This window comes from Trachypithecus francoisi, unplaced genomic scaffold, assembly GCF_009764315.1.
Source record: "Trachypithecus francoisi isolate TF-2019V2 unplaced genomic scaffold, Tfra_2.0 Lachesis_group13, whole genome shotgun sequence".
NCBI classification, from domain to species: Eukaryota; Metazoa; Chordata; class Mammalia; order Primates; family Cercopithecidae; genus Trachypithecus; species Trachypithecus francoisi.
Window position 1 is genome coordinate 22,790,625 of NW_022681458.1, and position 23,046 is coordinate 22,813,670.

General features: G+C 47.5%; 2 protein-coding genes across 2 annotated transcripts in view; one reads left to right on the top strand and one right to left on the bottom strand.

Moving 5' to 3' along the window:
- Positions 1–2,845: 2,845 nt before the first annotated feature.
- LOC117094165 lies at positions 2,846–22,980 on the bottom strand. The gene is made up of 3 exons (XM_033229396.1): positions 22,963–22,980; positions 4,851–4,971; positions 2,846–3,526 (listed from the first exon to the last, which is right to left on the bottom strand). Exons 1-3 carry the CDS (start codon positions 22,978–22,980, stop codon positions 2,994–2,996), a joined length of 672 nt encoding a protein of 223 aa, XP_033085287.1. The 3' UTR covers positions 2,846–2,993.
- The window catches only part of TMBIM1 (transmembrane BAX inhibitor motif containing 1), a 32,955-nt gene continuing 24,040 nt past the window's right edge, over positions 14,132–23,046 (top strand). Inside the window, exons 1-2 of the mRNA XM_033230289.1 lie at positions 14,132–14,486; positions 15,411–15,500. The gene's annotated coding sequence lies outside the window, so the exon portion shown is untranslated. The remainder of the gene's footprint in view (positions 14,487–15,410; positions 15,501–23,046) is intronic.

Below are 23,046 nucleotides of genomic sequence, written 5' to 3' on the forward strand. Positions count from 1 at the left end.
AACCCAGACAAACATGGAGTTTCTCCTATGTGGGTACAGCTTGAGGGACAGAGCCTATGGCCTGCTCCCTCCCTGTATCCTTGCCTGTAATTAGGCTGCTTCTCAGTGCCTGGCATATAAAGGGCTGGTACCACAGAGGAGGCAGAGGAGAGAGAAAACTAATAAGCCAATTTGCAGATGGCCCTTGTAAGATGCAGGAGTTTGCGTCTCCAAGTCTGTGTCTGTACATGCAAAGTGAAGGATCATGGGGCATCATCAAAAGTCATTATGCACACACCTTTTTGCAGGTAAGGCTGTGCCAGGCATTCTGTCGAGAAATTAAAATGCAGTCCTGTAATCTGAAACAGGAAATGCATACTCAAGCATGAGCTTGCAGAGAATGTAGAGACGACCAAATTCTAAATCTCAAGCCACACAATTAACAAGATTATAGACAATAAATCCAAGATACGTTTGATGAAGTATATGGAGTCAAGGCGGGACTGGGATAAGGAGTGAGGGTTTATGTTTTAGGGGACTCATGCAGGCCCAAGGAGCCATAACCCCACCCTTAGACTGTTCTGGAAGACTTCCAATGTCAGCTGCAAGTTGGCTTTAGTTTCACCTCCTCTGCCATAAGAATCTTCTATCCCATTCAGGCTAATGCCTTATTATTACCCCTCTCCTGCACTTTATATCCTAGAATACCTAACTACTTATAGTTGCCTGAACCTACCATATTGTTTCACACCCCCATGCCTTTGCACATGCTGTGCCTTCTGCGTGGAGTGCCATTTATCCTTTGTTCCCCAAAGACTCGGATTGGGTGTGGTCTCTCCAAGAAATCTCTTCTTGAACCCTCCTAGCTCCTTCATGGGCTTAAGCATGTCCCCTTTTGTGCCAACTCTGGGTCATATTCATACTTTTTTTAAAAAATAGAGAAAGGGTCTCACTCTGTCACTCAGGCTGGAGTGCAGTGGCACGATCCTAGCTCACTGCAGCCTCAAACTCCAGGGCTCAAACAATCCTACCGCTTCAGCCTCCTGGGTAGTTGGAACACCAGGCATGAGCCACGGGCACTGGCCTGTATATTTTCAAATAGCTAGAAGAGCAGACTTTGAATGTTGCCAGCACAGAGAAATGATCAATGTGTGGGGTGATGGATATGCTAATTACCTTGATTTGATCATTATGCATTATAGACATGTATCAAACTATCACACTGTGCCCCATAAATATGTACAACTATTATGTGTCAATTAAAAATAGTAATAAAAGCAAAAAAGAGTAGGGCCAAGGATTTAATTTATTACTCTCCAGTGTCTGGCATGGTGCCAGGTACATATTAAACACTCACAAACGTTCTTTGAAAATGTCAGACTCCTAACCATATCCCACAAAGCCCCTGCTTGACAGGGCCCAGCCTGTCTCTTCAACCTCCTCAGATGCCTTTCCCTTGTCACCACGGACCAGTCACACTTCCTCAAATGTGCCAGTGTCATTCCCACCTCAGGGCCTTTGCCCACGCTCCCTCCCTTTAGAACACTCCTTCCCCAGTTCTCTGAATTGGAGGCAGCTTCTTAGCTGTTGGGTGTCAGCTCAACGCCAACCCCTCCATGTGGAAATAACTGTATCTTGAGCTGAGTGCTGGCTACATGGCCTATGCCAGTGGCTTTCAACAGGGGCGATTTTGCCTCCCAGAAGATATATGGCAATGTCTGGGAACATTTTTGATGGTCACAACTGGGTGGGGAGGAGTGTTACTGACATTTAGTGGGTAGAGGCCAGGGATGCTGCTAAACATCCTATAATATACAAGACAGGGCCGGGCGCGATAGCTCACACCTGTAATCCCAGTACTTTGGGAGGCCGAGGTGGGTGGATCACAAGGTCAGGAGTTCGAGACCAGCCTGACCAACATAGTGAAACACTGTCTGTACTAAAAATACAAAAATAAGCCAGGTGTGGTGGCGGGCGCCTGTAATCCCAGATACTCAGGAGACTGAGACAGGAGAACCGCCTGAACCCAGGAGGCAGAGGTTGCAGTGAGCCAAGATCATGCCACTGCACTCCAGCCTGGATGACAGAACAAAGCTCTGACTCAAAAAAAAAAAAAAACAAACAAGATAGTCCCCAGGACAAATGTCCCCAATGTCTGCAATACAGAGGTTGAGAAACTCTGACATACACAAATTGAAAAACTCACCAAGTTGTACATTAAAGATTTGTGCACGGCCGGGCACAGTGGCTCACGCCTGTAATCCCAACACTTTGGAAGGCTGAGGAGGGCAGATGACAAGGTCAGGAGTTTGAGACCAGCCTGACCAACATAGTGAAACCCCGTCTCTACTGAAAATACAAAAATTAGCCGGGTGTGGTGGCACATGCCTGTTGTCTCAGCTACTCGGGAGGCTGAGGCAGGAGAATCATTTGAACCCGGAAGGTGGAGGTTGCAGTGAACCAAGATCGCACCATTGCACTCCAGCCTGGGTGACAGAGCGAGACTCTGTCTCAAAAAGAAAAAAATTTTGTGCACTTTACCATACATAAGTTATACATCAAGTTAATCAAATGAAAGAAAAAATGTTACCCCCTCTATGAGGCCTTTGCTAACCACCTCCTCACTCTCTACTCTATTACTAATATTACTGTGCTTACATCCTTCACTTTCATAGCACTTTTCACAATGTGATGTTATTTTATGGATCTTTTCTGTTACTCCCATTGGAATGTTAGCCCCATGAAGCCCCATGGAGAGACCTGTGTTGGCATCACTGTATTCCCAGTGGTGTGAATAATACCTGGCCCAGAGTAGGTGTTCAGTTAAGTATCTGCTGAATCAATGAGTGAATGATAGAAACAAGGCATGGATGAATGACAATTTATGTTTTGCCACCAAGCACTGTGACTGTCAGGAGACTGGAGCCCTCTTGTTCTGACTAGTGTGCTCAGGGCCCACAGGAGAGCTGTACAGAAGCCAAACCCCACTCCGAAGGGTGGATCATGTAAAGGAGTCAGAACAAGCCCGGTGGTGGCAGGCTCTTCATAATATTAGAGGAAGCTGCAGGAGAGCCACGGCTGAAGAACCCATGCACTCCAGGGCTTTGGCTGTGACCCCTCCCCTGAGCAGATTGGGGGGCACTGCCAAGGCTAAAGTTTGCCTCTGCCACTCTCTTAGGAGAGACACCTTCATAACCCGAGTCGGGTGCCTGGCAGTCATGCAGGTCTGGCCTGTGATGTGGGTTCCTGGGTTGGGGTGGGGGTTCTTGTGTCTCCTCCTTGTTCCACCTGTCATCCCGGGCTGCCTGTCCCTGGTGTCTGAATCTTGCCTTCCCTACTGGCCTGGGAAGTTCCCTTAGAATGGAGAGCCTGCCTCCATCATTGCACCGTGGCTCAAGCTTGATGACTGGTGCTTGGTTGGCATTCAGGAAATCACTGATGATGATGATGATGACAAAGACGACGGTGATGATGATGAAACAATCATGAAGATGCTGAGATGGTTGGAGCTGCTTAAATGTTAGAGAAAAGAGACATCTTGTTGGACCTGGGTGGAGAAATTAGTTCAGTTTAGAAAAGTGAACCCAGCACTTTGGGAGGCCGAGATGGGCGGATCACGAGCTCAGGAGATCGAGACCATCCTGGCTAACCCGGTGAAATCCCGTCTCTACTAAAAAATACAAAAAATTAGCCGGGTGAGGTGGCGGGCGCCTGTAGTCCCAGCTACTTGGGAGGCTGAGGCAGGAGAATGGCATAAACCCGGGAGGCGGAGCTTGCCGTGAGCTGAGATCCGGCCACTGCACTCCAGCCTGGGCAACAGAGCGAGACTCCGTCTCAAAAAAAAAAAAAAAAAAAAAAAAAAAGAAAAGTGAACCCAAAGCAGAAGTGGTGACTGGGATAATCTGGCCTCTGCTTAGCCCAGTGCATCCCCTCATCTGTTATCCCCAACCAAAGCTCAATTTCCCTCGTGGACCATTTTCTCATGGACTCCTCTCTGAGCCCTTCTGCTGTACTCTGCGGAACCCTGGTTTGTTCGGAAACAAATCCTCCCCCAACGTCCTCTGCCGTCTCACAGAGCTCCCAGCCTGTCTGGACTGAATATGATCCCTGTCTTCTATTCCCTCCCTTCTCTCTAACTGCCCTGCCTTCTGCAGTGGAAACCTTTAGTCTCACATTGTCTCCAGGTTGGAAAGGGATGCACTAGTAATAGTCCAGGCCAAGGCCATTGCTCTCCCTGACTCATGTACAAACTTCTTTCCACCCCTCCTCATCAGTCCCATACACTGATCCCGCCCAGGCTCTCTAAGGATTTCAATACCTGTTTTTAGTTTTCCTGCCTGATTCCTGCCATCAGGTAATTCCAACAAGCATGGCTCACTCAACGTCATAGCGCGGCAGTTTTCAAGTGTTAGGGAGCCTAAGAACCACTCAGGGAGCTCGTCAAAATACAGAATGCTGGGTCCCTCCCCAGAGATTCAGACTTAGTAGGTTTGGCTGGGGCCCAAGGGTGTGCATTTCACATGGGTGATTCTGAACTCTGCCTTGACCTCAGTTCCTGACTTCAATTCCAATGCCTTCAACATAATTCAGCAGCTTGCTCACATGGCCACACCCTAGATTCACCTGGAACTTCTCTGCCTCTGAGAACCTAAATTCCAATGTCCTTTTCCCTGATCCCCTCTCATCCCCAGTACACATGGGCCTCCAATTCCAGCACCTCAGGCAGTTTGTTTTCTTCCAGCCCTTCAGCCCCTCTTGCACCCATATTTGAACTTAGGCTCAATCCCTTGAACTACTTACCACCTGTCAGCTTCCTGACCCTCTGACCCCCTTGCCCCCCCCAGCCTTAGCCTACCAACCTTCAGACCTACCTGAACCAACCTGACAGTCTCCTACCTCACGGACAGGGCTGAAGAAAACTGCTGTACCACATGGCTCAGGGCTGCTATGGTTCAGGCCATCCCAAGCCCCTGACACCAATGCTTGGCAGTTCTATTTTGCTGAGGCCGCATCTCATCTGCAGTTGTTATTCCAAACCTCAAGCCGCAATGTCATTTCCTTTACTTTCAGCAAATATCCTTCTTAGAGAAAACAATTTCTGTGACTACCCAACCCTCTACAAATTTTGCAATTTTCCTCAGCCTAAGAGCAAATTCCAGTATCTCCTTGCCTTAAAAACTTCCCGGCCGGGCACAGTGGCTCACGCCTGTAATCCCAGCACTTTGGGAGGCCAAGGCAGGCGGATTGCCTGAGCTCAGGAGTTCGAAACCTGCCTGGGCAACAAGGTGAAACCCTGTCTCTACTAAAAATACAAAAAATTAGCTGGGTGTGGTAGCGGGCACCTGTAATCCCAGCTACTCGGGAAGCTGAGGCAGGAGAATCGCTTGAACCTGGGAGGCGGAGGTTGCAGTGAGCCAAGATTGTGCCACTGCACTCCAGCCTGGGTGACAGAGCGAGACTCTGTCTCAAAAAAAAAAAAAAAAAAAAAAAAACAAGAAAAAAACTTCCCTTGACCTTGTACCATTTTCTAGACTCCGTTCTGCCTTTATCTCAACACAATCCAGTTTCCTGAAAGGCTGTCTCCAAAAGTGTGATAGATGGCATTTCAGTTTCGAGTTCTTCATCTCTCGCTATAAATACACTGTTCACCCCGTGACTGTGCACCACTTCAATGGAGGCGAGGTGTATTTTCCCACGCCACTAATGTTGCTGGTCTAAGGGAGATGAAAGGCACATGGAGCCACCTGGATCCCACTCACAGCTTGGAAGTCAACCCAGTCCAGCAGAGCCCAAGCTAGATCAGCTGAAGCTCAGCCTGCCCACAGATGCATGAGCGAGATACATGCTTATGGTTGCAGGCTTCTCAGTTTTGAATTGGCTTCTTATGCAGCATTAGTGCAATAATAGTTAACAGTGACAGAGGGAAACAGAATATTAATGATGCTGGAAAGACATGATGGATGAGTGATTAGCTATTTACAAAAGAGCAATTTATACTTGTGCCTCACGGAATCTACCAAAATAAATTCTACCTGAATTAAAGGGTTAAGGATATAAAATTAAACCACAGAAAATTATAAGAAAATGAAAGACATGTTAAATCTGGATTGCAGAGGATTTTCTAAAGCTAAAAATAACAAATGCATCATCTAATTTTCCTTAATAGGCATATATAATTCTTAAAGGCATTTATTATTCCTATTATTCCTTAAGGGCATACATTATTCAGAAAAAAGCAACAGAAGACCTAACAAGGGAAATAATTACTGTTTTAGTTACTTGAAATCAAAAACCTTGGCTGGGCACCGTGGCTCATGCCTGGAATCCCAGCACTTTGGGAGGCCGAGGCGGGCGGATCACGAGGTCAGAGGTCGAGACCATCCTGGCCAACATGGTGAAACCCCGTCTCTAATAAAAATACAAAAATTAGCTGGGCATTGTGGTGTGTGCCTGTAGTCCTAGCTACTTGGGAGCCTGGGGCAGGAGAATCGCTTGAACCCAGGAGGCAAAAGTCACAGTGAGCTGAGATCATGCCACTGCACTCCAGCCTGACGACAGAGTCAGACATCATCTCAAAAAAAAAAAAAAAAAAAAGAAAGAAAGAAAACCTTGGCCAGGCATAGTGGCTCATGCCTGGAATCCCAGCACTCTGGGAGGCTGAGGCAGGTGGATCACTTGAGGCCAGGAGTTCAAGGCCAGCCTGTCCAAAGTGGTGAAATCCCATCTCTACTAAAAATACAAAAATTAGCCGGGCATGGTGGCAGGCGTCTGTAATCTTAGCTACTCAGGCACTGAGGCACAAGAATCGCTTGAACCCAGGAGGTAGAGGTTCCAGTGAGCCAAGATCGCCCTGTAGCACTCCAGCCTGGGCGACAGAGTGAGACTCTCTCAAAAAGAAAAAAAAAGGAACTTAAATATACTTGATCTTAGCCAAAAGGCCAAGGAGTGATTACAGACCTTAAATAAATGTGACAAACACGATGACCTCAATTAATAAATGGATAAATGGCTAATAAATATGAAAAAATGTGAAAACTCAAAAGAATCAAGAAAATCCAAGTATAGCCAGGCATGGTGGCTAACTTGCACCCAAAGTACAAGTAACCCCAGCACTTTGGGAGGCTGAGGTGGATTGCTTGAGCCCAGGAGTTCCAGACCAGCCTGGGCAACATAGGGAGACCTCATCTCTACAAAAAATTAAAAAATCAGCCAGGCTTGGTGGTGCACGTCTGTGCTTCCAGCTGCTCAGGAGGCTGAGGTAGGAAGATCTCTTGGGCCTGGTAGGTACAGGCTGCAGTAAGCTGTGATCATGCCACTGCACTTCAGCCTGGGAGAAAGAGACTCTGTATCAAAAAAAAAAAAAAAAAAAAGCTGGGTGCTGTGGCTCGTGCCTGTAAAGCCAGCACTTTGGGAGGCAGAGGTAGGAGGATCACCTGAGGTTGGGAGTTTGAGACCAGCCTGACGAACATGGAGAAACCCTGTCTCTACTAAAAATACAAAAATTAGCTGGGCATGGTGGCGCATGCCTGTAATCCCAGCTACTCAGGAGGCTGAGGTAGGAGAATCGCTTGAACCCGGGAGGTGGAGATTGCAGTGAGCTGAGATTGCGCCATTGCACCCCAGTCTCAAGAGCAAAACTCCAGCAACAAGAGTGAAACTCCATCTCAAAAAATAAACAAACAAACAAACAAAAACTGCAGTTAAACAATGAGATTTGATTTTCACTTAACCAAAACGCCAATATTAAAAACAAGAATAAAATCCTGAAGTTCTAAGAATATAGGAAGGTGAGTATTCATACATTGTTTGTGGGGGCATCAAATTTGTATAATTTTCTGGAAAGCAATTACCAATATGCATCAAGGCCTTAAAAATGTTCATATCTGTTTACTTAGTAATTCTGTTCTAGGAATCAGCCCAAAAGATAGAATCTGAAATGTACTCCAGGGTTACTGGTAATGATGCAACTCTACAAACAACCTAGAGGTCCTGCAACAAAAGTTAGGTTCTGTGGAAATCGGTGTTCCTTTTAAATGGTGTTTATTTTATTTATTTATTTATTTTTTTTTTTTGAGACGGAGTCTCGCTCTGTCGCCCAGGCTGGAGTGCAGTGGCGGGATCTCAGCTCACTGCAAGCTCCGCCTCCCGGGTTCCCGCCATTCTCCTGCCTCAGCCTCCCGAGTAGCTGGGACTACAGGCGCCCGCCACCTCGCCCGGCTAGTTTTTTGTAATTTTTAGTAGAGACGGGGTTTCACCGTGTTAGCCAGGATGGTCTCGATCTCCTGACCTCGTGATCCGCCCGTCTCGGCCTCCCAAAGTGCTGGGATTACAGGCTTGAGCCACCGCGCCCGGCCTAAATGGTGTTTAAATTAGAAATCAATGCAGTGCGTGATCTTGAATTGGATCCTGGACTAGAAAAAAAGACACTGGGGAACAACTGTCGATATCAATAAAGACTATAGGTAGGTTATTAGAATTGCATCAAGGCTGGGCTTGGTGGCTCACACCTGTACTCCTAGTACTTTGGGAGGCTGAGGCAGGTGGATCATCTGAGGTCAGGAGTTCGAGACAAGCCTGACCGATATGGTGAAACCACGTCTCTACTAAAAATACAAAAATTAGCCGGGCATGATGGTGTGCACCTGCAGTCCCAGCTACTTGGGAGGCTGAGACAGGAGAGTTGCTTGAACCCGGGAGATGGAGGTTGCAGTGAGCCAAGATCATGCCACTGCACTCCAGCCTGCAGCCTGGGCGACAGAGTGAAACTCTGTCTCAAAAAGCAAAACAAAACAAAAAAAATTATATGAAGGTTAATTTCCTGGTAGTTAAGTAATATGTGAACATTTGTATCAAGGTTAATTTCCTGGTAGCTGATATTTGGGGAAGCTGGGGGGCAGGTATGAGATCTCTTATACATTTTCACAAATATTTTGTAAATCTGAAATTACCTAAAAAAAAAAGTTAAAAAAAAATAGAACACATACGAAGAGAATAATGCTTATACATTGATAGAGGGGTTTTTTTGTTGTTGTTTTTGTTTGTTTTTTTAAGGTGGAGTCTTACTCTGTCACCCAGGCTGGAGTGCAGTGGTAAGATCTAGGCTCACTACAACTTCTGCCTCCTGGGTTCAAGCGATTCTTGTGCCTCAACCTCCCAAGTAGCTGGGTCTACAGGTGCACACCCCCATACCTGGCTAATTTTTATAATTTTAGTAGGGATGGGATTTCATCATGTTGGCAAGGCTGGTCTCGAACTTCTGAGCTCAGGTGATCCACCCACCTTGGCCTCCCAGAGTGCTGGGATTACAGGCATGAGCCATCTCTCCAGGCCCAGGTTTTTTTTTTTTTTTTTTTTCAAACAACATGGGTGTGGCAGATCCTGTTGGTCAATACCCATTCTCCACCTTTTTCCTTGTTAACCCCTATTTTGCCCACTCTCCTCTGAACAGCCATGGCCTTCAAGTGAGTTCCTCCCAGCCCTGATGGGTGGGTCTTGCTTGGTCCATGCCACACATTGCCAGCCAAGCTATTAGTTAGACCCAGGAATGTAATGTAATTCTTGCTATCAGACAGTAATAGCAAATATTTATATAGTACAAATCACAGGCAAGGCACTGTTCTAAGTGCTTTACATAGATTAACCCTCAGCTCTCACAACAAATGCAATTATATTTGTCATTACAAGTGGGGAAAAGAAAGAGAGATCAGATTGTTACTGTGTCTATGTAGAAAAGGAAGACATAAGAAACTCCATTTTGATCTGTACTAAGAAAAATTGTTTCTGCTTTGAGATTCTGTTAACCTGTAACTTTAGCTCCAACCCTGTGCTCACAGAAACATGTGCTGTAATGAATCAAGGTTTAATGGACTTAGGACTGTGCAGGATGTGCCTGGTTAACAATATGTTTGCAGGCAGTATGCTTGGTAAAAGTCATCGCCATTCTCCATTCTCGATTAAGCAGGGACACAATGCACTGCGGAAAGCCGCAGGGACCTCTGCCCAAGAAAGCCTGGGTATTGTCCAAGCAAGGATACCCCTCCCCGCTCCCCCTCACCGTCCCCCCCAGACAGCCTGAGATATGGCCTCATGGGAAAGGAAAGACCTTACCATCCCCCAATCCCCCAGCCCGACAGGACACCCGTAAAGGGTCTGTGCTGAGGAGGAGTAGTGAAAGAGGGAGGCCTCTTTGCAGTTGAGATAAGAGGAAGGTTTCTGTCTCTTCCTCGTCCCTGGGAATGGAATGTCTCGGTGTAAAGCTGACCATTCCCATTCGTTCTATTCTGAGATAGGAGAAAACCGCCCTGTGGCTAGAGGCGAGATATGCTGGCAGCAATACTGCTCTGTTGCTCTTTGCTACACTGAGATGTTTGGGTAAAGAGAAACATAAATCTAGCCTACATGCACATCCTGGCACAGTACCTTTCCTTGAACTTACTCATGATACAGATTCCTTTGCTCACATGTTTCCCTGCTGACCTTCTCCCCACCTGTTGCCTGCTACACTTCCCTCGCTAAGATAGTAAAAATAATAATCAATAAATACTGAGGGAACTCAGAGGCCGGCGCTGGTGCGGGTCCTCTGTATGCTGAGCGCTGGTCCCGTGGACCCACTGTACTTTCTCCATACTTTGTCTCTGTGTCTTATTTCTTTTCTCAGTCTCTTGTCCCACCTGACGAGAAATACCCACAGGTGTGGAGGGGCTGGTCCCCTTCAATTACACAGATAGGAACCCTGAGGTCCTGAGATCAGATCAAGGGCTCCAGGTCACACAGCTGATTAGATGGGGAGGCAAATAGGCTGGAGGCCTTCTAGGAAGATTCTCCTTGCTCTTAAAAAGGGATGTACAATCATGTATTACTTAAGGACAGGGATACATTCTGAGAAATGTGTCAGGTGATTTTGTAGTTGTGCAAACATCATAGTGTGTGCTTACACAAACCTAGGTTGATTGGTCTAGCCTGTTGCTCCTAGACCACAAACCTGCACAGCATGTTACTGTACTGAATGCTGTAGGCAATTATAACACAATAGCAAATATTGTGCATCTAAATCTAGAAAAGGTGCTATAACATGGGGCACATGGTGGCTCACTCCTGTAATCCCAGCACTTTGGGAGGCCGAGGCGGGCAGATCACCTGAGGTCAGGAATTGGAGACCAGCCTGACCAACATGGTGAAACCCCGTCTCTACTAAAAATACAAAAATTAGCCAGGCATGGTGGCACGCACCTGTAACCCCAGGTACTCAGGAGGCTGAGGCAGGAGAATCGCTTCAACCCGGGAGGCAGAGGTTGCAGTGAGCCAAGATTGCGCCACTGTACTCCAGCCTAGGCGACATGGGGAGACTACCCCTCAAAAAAAAAAAAAAGCAGTAATCTCATGGGACCATTGTTGTACATGTGGTCCGCCGCTGATTAAAACATTGTTATGTAGGCCAGGCACGGTGGCTCACGCCTGTAATCCCAACACTTTCGGAGGTCGAGGCAGGTAGACCACAAGATCAGGAGTTCGAGACCAGCCTGGCCAATATGGTGAAACCCCATCTTTACTAAACATACCAAAAAATTAGCCAGGTGTGGTGGCACATGCCTGTAATCCCAGCTACTCGGGAGGCTGAAGAGGAGAATTGCTTGAATCCGGGAGGTGGAGGTTTCAGTGAGCCGAGATCCCGCCACTACACTCCAGCCTGGCGACAGAGCGAGACTCCGTCTCAAAAAAACAAAACAAAACAACGAAAGCATTGTTATGTGGCACATGGCTGTAACAGGGCTATTTTCTTGCTTCAAGATGCCATCACATGCCTATGATACTGGAACAATAGCCACCATCTTGGACTGCTGGGGAGCAGTTTAGGAGGATATGCCAGCACCTGAGGATGGCACAGCAGAAGTGATGGAGACCTCACTGAGCCCCTGAATTAGCCAATCCTGGAATTACTCTGCTCTGGGCTTCTTGTTACTTATAATTTAAGCCACTTTCAGTTGGGTTTTCTTTACTTTTCTTTCTTTTTTTTATTTTTATTTTTATATATAGTCTCACTTTGTCGCCAGGCTGGAGTGCAATGTCGCGATCTTGGCTCACCACAACCTCTGCCTCCCAGGTTCAAGCGATTCTCCTGCCCCAGCCTCCTGAGTAGCTGGGATTACAGGCATGTGCCACCACGCCCAGCTAATTTTTTGTATTTTTAGTAGAGATGGGGTCTCACCATGTTGGCCAGGCTGATCTCAAACTCCTGATGTCAAATGATCCACCCGCCTTGGCCTCCCAAAGTGCTGGGATTATAGGCTGAGCCACTGCGCCTGGCCTCAGTTGGGTTTTCTGACACCTGCAGTCAAAAGCATCCAAACTAGTACTTTGGGTAAATTTTATATTTTCCCATAAAACTGGAGGCTGATGTGCTGGCCATGCCTGTAACTCTGGGAGGCCAAGGGGGCAGATCACTTGAGGTCAGGAGTTCCAGACCAACCTGGCCAACATAGCAAAACCCCATTTCTTTTTTTCTTTTTTCTTTCTTTCTTTTCTTTTTTTCTTTTTTCTTTTTTTGAGACACAGCCTCTGTCTGTTGCCCAGGCTGGAGTGCAGTGACACGATCTTGGCTCACTGCAATCTCTGGCTCCTGGGTACAAGCAATTCTCCTGCCTCAGCCTCCCTAGTAGCTGGGACTACAGGCAGGCACCACCACACCTGGCTAATTTTTTTTGTATTTTTAGTAGAAACAGGTTTCATCATGTTGGCTGGGCTGGTCTCGGCCACCACACCTGGCTGTGAAACCCTATTTGTACAAAAAATAAGACAATTAGCTGAACGTGGTGGTGGATGCCTGTAGTCCCAGCTACTTGGGAGGCTGTGGTGGGAGGATCTCTTATTTTATTTTATTTTATTTTTATTTAAATAGAGACAGGGTCTCACTATGTTGCCCATGCTGGTCTCGAATGATCTCTTGATCCCGAGGTCAGGATTGCAGTGAGCCATGATTGCGCCACTATACTCTGTCTCAGAAAAACGAAGGAAGGAAGGAGAAAGAAAGAAAGAAAAAAAGAAAAAAAAAAGAAAAAAACGAAAAGAAAAGAAGTTGAGAAGGCCGGGCACGGTGGCTCATTCCTGTAATCCCAGCACTTTGGGAGGTTGAGGCAGGCAGATCCCCTCAGGTCAGGAGTTCGAGACCAGCCTGACCAACACGGTGAAACCCTGTCTCTACTAAAAATACAAAAATTAGCTGGGGATGGTGGCGGCTCCTGTAATCCCAGCTACTCGTGAGGCTGAGGCAGGAGAATCGCTTGAACCCGGGAGGCAGAGGTTGCAGTGAGCTGAGATCGTGCCATTGCACTCTAGCCTGGGTGACAGAGCGAGACTCTGTCTCAAAAAAAAAAAAAAGAAAAGAAAGTAGTGGAGAAAAAAATAGGACACAAAACTGGGTAAATTTTGAATAACTGATATGATATGATTGCACCTCTGTAAACAAAAACGGATTAAGAAAAATCTAAGGCTGGGTGTGGTGGCTCACGCCTGTAATCCCAGCACTTTGGGAGGCCAAGGCAGGCAGATCACAAGGTTAGGAGTTTGAGAACAGCCTGGCCAATATGGTGAAACCCATCTCTACTAAAAATACAGACATTAGCTGGGTGTGGTGGCAAGTGCCTGAATCATCCCAGCTACTCAGGAGGCTGAGGCAGGAAAATCATTTGAATCCGAGAGGCAGAGGTTTCAGTGAGCCGAGCCGAGATTGTGTCACTGCACTCCAGCCTGGGCGACAGAGCACGATTCTGTCTCAAAAAAAAAAAAAAAAAAAAAATCTAAAATGCTTCCAGTCATAATCTTTGGTTGATTGACTCATGGGGTACCATTTGTTTATTTTTGTGTGTGTGTGCTTTTAAAATATTTTCTGGTCTTCTATAATGAAAACATATTAGTATTTTAATTTTTTAAATTATTATTTTATTAAAACAAAGAAAGTAGTCCTCTCTGCTGTCTCTACCTTTCACTTCACGTCCATTCTCAGGCCACTCAACTGGGCCCCTGCCTGTACTGCTCCATCCTAAGTTGGTGCTGTCCCCTTGAAAGTCAAACCCATTTGTCATTGTTCAGCCCTTATCACTGATCCTCTGGGTGGCAGCTATGACAATGGAGCATGCCTTTTTCCTCTACCTTTCCTGCCACAGTTTCTCTGGCTCTCCTTTCCCCTCTCTGACAAGCTCCCCTTCTGCTCTAAATTTTAGCTCTAAATTCACCACTTACAGGCTACCACCTGTATACTCATTACTTTAAAGGAGAAATGTCCACGAAAGCCTCTCTTGGATGCCCCACAGTAGGGGCCCCCAGCCGCTTCCCTCCAACCCAATACCCGTCCTTGGTCTGTTAGGAACTGGGCCACATCACAGGAGGACGGGCAAAGCTTTACCTCTGCATCGCTTGCATTACCCTCTGAGCTCCGCCTCCTGTCAGATCAGCAGCAGCATTAGATCCTCACAGGAGCTCGCACCCTATCGTGAACTGTGCATGTGAAGGAGGTAGGTTACATGTTCCTTATGAGAATCTAATGCCTGATGATCTGTCACTGTCTCCCATCAACCCCAGAGGGGACCATCTAGCTGCTGGAAAACAAGCTCAGGGCTCCCCCTGATTGTACATTATGGTGAGTTGTATAATTATTTTATTATATATTACAATGTAGTAATAATAGAAATCAAGTGCACAATAAATGTAATGTGCTTGAATCATCCCGAACCCCCCTAATCCCCTCCCTCCCCAAGTCCCTGGAAAAACTGTCTTCCACGAAACTGGTCCCTGGTGCCAAAAAGGCTGGGGACTGCTGCCCCACCGGATCTTTAACTTGATTTGTCCAAAGCTACTTCCTCTTCCTCATGTGACCCCAACCCTCTCCTTCAGGTCCCCCAACTTGCCAAATGGTATCATCTGTGTTGCCAGATGATTTTGCCCAACTGTAAACGAATATCATTGTTCTGTGCATGTTTAAGGCAGCTTAGGTTAGGCTATGATGTTTGGTAGGTTTAGGTGTATTTAATGCATTTTCCACTTAGGATATTTTCAATGTAGGATGAGTTTATTGGGATGTAACCCCTCTCTAAGTTAAGAAGCATCTATGTTTGTCAAATGACCAAATGATCCAATTCTGAGACCTAGTTCCTGGGCGAGGGCATCTCTTAGGCCTAGGTAATGACTTGCCCACTTCATTGCACACATGTCTCTGTGATAGTCCTTAGGCTGTGCAGTAATTCCTGGGGCTGCCCCTGTAACACTTCAAGTGCCTTATGGGTAAGGAGGGTGAATTGTGGGGGAGGGAGTGGAATCGGGGTTAGGGGTTGTGTGCTAGACTTGGAATGACCAGCTTAGAATCCTGGCTCCACTAGGAACTCTGCACCTTGGGGCATGTTCTTAATCTACTCAAACCTCATTCTGTTTCTCTCCACAAGGGACTGGTAATTTGCATGGAGCTACTCTGAGGATTAGCCGTGATTACCCAGCGAAAGGACACCTTGCCTGGTGTCCCTGGGCCGCCTCAGGTACTCCATACATGTTCCTTGATGTTACTGATCTCATTCTTGCAACATCAGCATCTGTCCTGGTGGGTGCTCAAGTAAATATTTTATGAATGAATGATAAGAGGGTGTGATCTTTGCCTCCATTTCCCATTGCATCATCCCAAATCAGGCCCTTGGGTCCTCATGCCTGGCCCATTGCAGGTACCTGCAGCCCCTAGCCGTCAGTTTCAAGCAGGGGCTCCCCCTGCTCAAAGCCAGTGTCTACACAATCAAATTTGCATCCCTTGTTTTAGCGACACAGTCTCAGCCCAGTTCTCTAGTGTGTGGCGTTCCTGCTGCTCCCCTCCACATGCGTCCTGTCTGCCAGCCTGCCCAGATCACTGTCCTGGATTTCTGCCCCATGCCACCCAGAGAAATCCTTTCAGGCAGCTTCCTCAAGATACCAGGTACCTTCCAGCCCTACCATGCCCCCGGGGATATGATACCCTCCCAGGAGTAACCATAACTAATGAAGGTCCAATTCTCCATCTGGGGAGTCTGGCAGCTCTTGAGGGAGGAGGGAGTAGAGTGAGTTCGGTTTTTAAGGAGGCTGATAATGCCTTTCCTTTGAGTACAGTTTCCTTAAGGCTAAAAATAAATTCAACTTCCTCTTTGAAGAGTTTTCTGATTACCACAATTACTTGCATTGCCTGGTCACTACTCTATCTCCAGACCCTGGAAAAAATGTCATTTCACAGCCGAACAGAAACGAATGGTTTGGCTATGGTGGGGGCGGGAGGGGGCACACCCAGGGGGCACACCTGGGGGAGCCACAGCCTTTCCTTTATAAGACTGTGATCTCTAGGCTAGGGGTGGTGGCTCACACTTGTAATCCCAGCACTCTGGAAGTCCAAGGCAGGACGATGGATTGGAGAACTGTCTAGAAATTCAAGACCAGCCTGGGCAACACAGTGAGACCCCACCTCTACAAAAAAAAAAAAAAGCCAGACATGGCATGCACCTGTGGTCCCAGTTACTTGAGTGGCTGAGGCAAGACGATTACTTGAGGTCAGAGGTTGAGGCTGCGTGAACTATGATTTTGCCACTGCACTCCAGCCTGAGTGACAGAGTAAAACCTTGTCTCAGAAACAAACAAACATACAAACTAACTAACAAGCAAAAACAAGACTGAGCTCTCCCCATAGGCAAAAAATGGTGGCCTCCACTTGTTTTTCTCTCCCTCATCCCCAGCACCTTGCACTGGGCTTGTTCTGTTGTGTGGGACGGAAGAACAGAACAACCGAGTGTAGACTGTCTACTGAGCGCAAGGCCTGCGCACAGCCCTTGCACGTGGGATTTCATTGTCATGACTCTATAAGGAAGGTGATGGTTGCCCCACTTTATTTATTTATTTATTTTTGAGATGGAGTCTCGCTCTGTCACTCAGGCTGGAGTGCCATGGTGCGATCTTGGCTCACTGCAACCTCTGCCTCCCGGGTTCAAGTTATTCTCCTGTCTCAGCCTCCTAAGTAGCTGGGACTACAGGTGCCCACCACCACACCTGGCTAATTTTTGTGTTTCACCAAGACAGGATTTCACCATGCTGGCCAGTCTGGTCTCGAACTCCTGACCTCAAGTGATCCGCCCACCTCAGCCTCCCAAAGTGCTGGGATTACAGGCGTGAGCCACTGCGCCGTCAGTCACCCCACGTTAGAGATGAACAAACGAAGGCTTGGAGAGAATAATGACTCATGCCATCACAGAGCTAACAGGTGACAAGGCCCAAATTCAATTATGGTTTTATTTGACCCCCAATTCCATGCTGTTTCCACTTATCCTCTGTCACCAGCCTGGGTAGAAAGCATGTGTCAGCGTCTGCTCTGAAACAGATGACAGAGGCAAACTGGGAAAGCTGAGGAGAGCTTGGTAGAAGTTCAGTTTTAGTGCTCTGCAAGGCTACTGGCAGGTGCTGGAAACAGTTCTTCAGGCTGGAGACGCTGTTGCCACCCCGGGCCTGAAGGGTCAGGAAAACATAAAGACAGATTGGGTGCGGTGGCTCACGCCTGTAATCCCAGCACTTTGGGAGGCCGAGGCAGGCGGATCACCTGAGGTTAGGAGTTCCAGACCAGCCTGGTCAACATGGTGAAACCCCGTCTCTGCTAAAAATACAAAAAATTAGCCAGGCGTGGTGGCAGGCGTCTGTAATCCCAGCTACTTGGGAGGCTGAGGCAGGAGAATCGCTTGAACTGGGAGGTTGCAATGAGCTGAGACCATGCCACTGCACTCCAGCCTGGGCAACAAGAGGGAAACTGTCTCAAAAACAAAAAACAAAGACAGAGCTGTGTGGACAGGCCCAACTGATAGGGGCTGTGACCACTGGTTGAGGGATAAGCCGGTCTGGGGTGAGCCTTGAGGGAGGGAGGAGACAAACCCTCCACCTCCACTCCCATCTCCTCCCGGAGAGCTCCACTGCCAAACTCAGCTATAGCTGGAGGACCAAGAGCCCACTGAGGTGTCCACAGGACCAGCTCCAAGCAGGGTGGAGAAGAGGGAGGGGGATGTGGAGAGCGAATGGAAGCTAGCCAAATGAGACCAAAGAAGTGTGGGTCTGGCTCACGTCTGTAATCCCAGCACTTTGGGAGGCCGAGGCGGTGGATCATGAGGTGAGGAGTTCAAGACCAGCTTGGCCAAGATGGTGAAACCCCGTCTCTACTAAAAATACAAAAATTAGCTGGGCATGGTGGCGGGTGCCTGTAATCCCAGCTACTCAGGAGGCTGAGGCAGAGAATCGCTTGAACCCAGGAGGTGAAGGTTGCAGTGAGCCAAGATCCTGCCACTGCATTCCAGCCTGGGCAACAGAGCAAGACTCTGTCTCAAAAAAATAAATAAATAAAAAATAAAAAGAGGTGCGGGTCTGGGATGGGGGCAGTGGGGTATTGATGCATCAGGGTGGAGGCTGGTGCCACCACCTTTCATCTTGTGGCCAAGGTGACTCCTCAAGGCCTTCCTGCTCTCGGGCTCCAGCCCCTCAATCCATTCACCGCTCAGAGCCAGGGTGATTCCCCTAAAATACCACCCAGATCATGTCCCATGTCCCAGCCCTGCTCAAAATCACTCGATGGCTTCCTTTGTAAACCAAAAATAAAATTCAATGCTCCCTCCCCCCAACCATCTGAATGGACTTCCTCCTCTGCCAGGGCATTCCAAAGTTAACCTGAAGGACTGGCTCAGGGCCGGGCCGGTGGCTCACACCTGTAATCCCAAGGATTACACTTTTGGGAGGCCAAGGTAAGCAGATCACTTGAGGCCAGGAGTTCAAGACCAGCCTGGCCAAGATGGTGAAACCCTGTCTCTATTAAAAATACAAAAAAATTAGCCAGGCATGGTGGTGGGCACCTGTAATCCCAGCTACTTGGGAGGCTGAGGCAGAAGAATCACTTGAACCCAGGAGGCAGAAGTTGCAGTGAGCCAAGATGACACAACTATACTCCAGCCTGAGCAACAGAGTGAGACTCCATAAAAAAAACAACCCTCCAGGTCTTTAGATAATAACTCTTTCAATCAATTACCAATCAGAAAATTTTTAAATCTACCTGTAACCTGGAAGCTCCCTTCAACACACACACACATTCTGTGCCCCTGTCCCCCCCACTCTGACTACCTTGGGCCACGTGTTCTCAGGGTCTCCTGAGGGCTGTGTTGAGGACCATAGTCACTCATATTTGGTTCAGAATAAATTTCTTCAACTATTTTACAGAGTTTGAATGTTTTCATTGACATCTTTAGGGTGAAATTTGAAGTCCTTAAGGAGGCCCTGAGGCTCTGTAGACCTGGCCCCTGCCACCTCCCCAGTCTCCTCTTGGGCCATGCCCCAGTGCCCACCACTTTCCAGCTACACCGCTCTCCTGGAGGTTTCTGGAACACTCTAAGCTCTTTCAGCTTCAGGGGTGTCTCCACACCTTCACATAGCTTGATCCTTCTGCTTAGAAGGGCCACAGCACCCTTGCCTGCCGCCCCCCACGGCCTGTCTCCTCTGTAGCTACTCTTTCATGCCACCTTCTGCCAACCTAAGCGAGGTGCCTGGGTGCCACTCTTTTGTTTTTGTTTTCTGAGACGCAGTCTCACTCTGTCGCTCAGGTTGGAGTGCAGTGGCGCGATCTCCGCTCGCTGCAAGCTTCGCCTCCTGGGTTCAAGTGATTCTCTTTCCTCAGCCTCCCCAGTAGCTGGGACTATAGGCGTGCACCACCATGCCTGGCTAATTTTTTGTATTTTTAGCAGAGACGGGTTTCACCATGTTAGCCAGGATGGTCTCGATCTCCTGACCTGGTGATCTGCCTGCCTCGGCCTCCCAAAGTGCTGGGATTACAGGCTTGAGCCACCACACCCTGCCTTGGGTGCCACTCTTTTAGGGCACTGAGTCAACTTTCCTTCAGTGCATGTATCACAGTTTGTAAAGATACCTTTGCTTATGAGATGAGTTGCTAATATCTGTCCTGCCTTCCCCACTGGACTGTAAACTCCAAGACAGCGGGGACTGCATTTTATTTACTTCTGTATCCCCACAGGTCTGGCACACGGTAGGCCCCTCATAAATGCTTGTTAAATAATGCTTGGTCTTAATGGTATTGGGGTTGAGTCCTGGCTATTAAAAAGGGGTTCCCCTTTCTTTTCTCCCGTTTTTGTTTGTTTGAGACAGATGGTAGCTCAGGCTGTTGCCCGGGCTGGAGTGGCATAATCACAGCTCACTGCAGCCCTGACCTCCTGGGGTCAAGCCAACCTTCCACCTCATCCTTCCAAGTAGTTGGGACTACAGGCACGCACCAGCATGACCAGCTAATGTGTTTATTTTTTTAAAGAGATGGGTCTCACTGTGTTGCACAGGCTGGTCTTGAACTCCTGGGCTCAAGCGATTCTTTCGCCTGGGCTTGGCCAAAATGCAGTATTACAGGTGTGAGCCATTGCGCTGGCCAGGGCTCCCGTCTTCTAGCCAAACAGTGCTGGTCAGATTCTGCCCTCTAGTGGTCATATCTGGGAACTGATTGTGGCTTGTTTCAACCCCTCCCTAGATGTTTTTGACTTGCTGGAAGTAAATGGAACTCAGTAGAAAGTACTGAGTGCAGGCCCTGGGCTAGGCATCTGGCCAAGATGAATTATGACCTAGACCCTTGCCCCCAGAATTCCCCCTCAAGTCAATGACCAGCGCTATATAGATCTGTGCTGTTTCTTTTCTTTTCTTTTTTTTTTTGAGATGGAGTTTCGCTCTTGTTGCCCAGGCTGGAGTACAACAGCACGATCTCGGCTCACCGCAACCTCTGCCTCCCAGGTTCAAGCGAGTCTTCTGTCTTAGCTTCTCGAGTAGCTGGGATTACAGGCATGCGCCACCATGCCCAGCTAATTTTGTATTTTTAGTAGAGACGGCGTTTCTCCATGTTGGTCAGGCTGGTCTCAAACTCCTGACCTCAGGTGATCTGCTCACCTCGGCCTCCCAAAGTGCTGGGATTACAGGCGTGAGCCACCGCACCTGGCCAGATCTGTGCTGTTTCATACGGTAGCCACTAGCTACTTGTGGCCACTGAGCACATAAAATGTGGTTAGTGAAACTATACAACTGAATTTTTAATTCTATGTAATTTTAACTCATTTAAACTTAAATCTAAACATTGGCTGCTCTATGGAGTAGCCATTCTTTATTCCTCCACTTTCTTAATAAACTTGCTTTCGCTTTACTCTAAAAATAAAACAATAATAAAATAAACCTTGATGCTTATTTCAGTTATTGGAAAACACTCAAGTATGTACATTTTACAAACAGTTTTTAGATTTGATCTAAATACAGATCCTATATTTCTGATGAAAAAGTAACATCCTAATTGAGATATGTGGTAAGTGTTAAATACACACCAGATTTTGAAGACTTAGCATTTAAAAATCCCATTAAAAATTCACCTGTGGCCGGGTACGGAGGCACATGCCTATAATCCCAACACCTTGGGAGGCAGAGGTGGGTGGATCACTTGAGGTCAGGAGTTCAAGACCAGTCTGACTAACACGGTGAAAACCCATCTCTACTAAAAATACAAAATTAGCTGGGCGTGGTGGGGCACGCCTGTAATCCCAGCTACCTGGGAGGTTGAGGCAGAAGAATCTCTTTAACCTAGGAGACAGAGATTGCAGTGAGCTGAGATCGCGCCATTGCACTCCAGCCTGGGCAACAGAGCGAGACTCCACCTCAAAGAAAAGAAAAGAAAAGAAAAGAAAAGAAAAGACTCTCAACCTACCAAAGCAGACTCTGCATTTTAACACGATCCCCAAGCGATGTATTTGCACATTAAAGTTTGAGAAGCAGTCGCCTGTTAGACATCCAAGTGGTGATATAGGCAGCAATTCTCTGCTTGCTCAGAGACATAGGAAGCAAAGTCCAGGCTGAGAGTGAGGCTGCAGAGGGGGTGTGGGAGTTCTGAAGGGACTGTAGAAAGTGTGGAGTAATTGCCTAGGATGCGTGTGTTAGTATGAATAGACAAGTTAGTGTGCATGAACTTAAAGAGAGATCAGTCAGGACCGTTGCATGTTTTTACCCCCACTTTCGGCTGTGTGGGTGCAGAGCTGAGATTTTGCTGCTGAGAACCATAAGGTACAGTTGAGACTGCATGCAAAGGAGTAATTATAATATTGGAATCCAAGCTAGTCAAAGAGTAAAGTGAGGATGTGAGGGACAAGAAAGAGGTGGTGGTCAGGTGGAGTGGCTCACTCCTGTAATCCCAGCACATTGGGAGGCTGAGGAAGGAGGATCACTTGAGCCCAGGAGTTTGAGACTAGCCTGGGCAACATAGGGAGACCCCATCTTTACAAAAATTATAAAAATTAGCCAGGTGCAGTGGTGTGTGCCTGTGGTCCCAGCTACTCGGGAGGCTGAGGTGGGAGGATATCTTGGGTTGGGAATAAGAGGAAATCACTGTTGGCTTTTCTTGAGTAGTAGAGTTGTTTAGACAAAAGCAAGTGACTATCAGGAGGAGCTTCCTAACTGGGGGCAAGAGAGTGGGAGAATGAGGCCCAAGATGGACAAGGAGAGGAGCTCGAAAGTTGAGAATCCCCTGGTATTCTGACTGGCAGAGGTGGTGGAGGTCCATGGCGAGAGGGCAGGGCGTAAAGGCACAGCTGGAGCCTGGCTCTGCTGAGCTCCCAGCTCAGGCAAGTTCATCCCTCCAGGCGCTGCTTAGTGTGAAAGGATGTTGTGTTCATCACTGGGAGAATCACTGGGCTTCTATCTCACAAACAACAATAACAATGAACATTTTAACTCTGCCCTAAGCATTTGAAGACAGCTATTATTTTTCATTCTTACAACTACTCTATATTATTACCACCCTTTTTACAGACACGGCACCAAGGCTCACAGCAGTTAAGTAATATGCCTAAGGTCACACAGACACCAGAGACATTTGAATTTGGATTCAAACCCAGGTCTATCTAGCACCCAAGCTTGCTGGTGCGGCTGGCGATTTACCTGGGAGCGTTTGTTCATGCTTCCACTGAAGATTCTGATTCACAGGTCTGGAAAGAAGTATCCCCAAGGGAACGTGCATGTTTT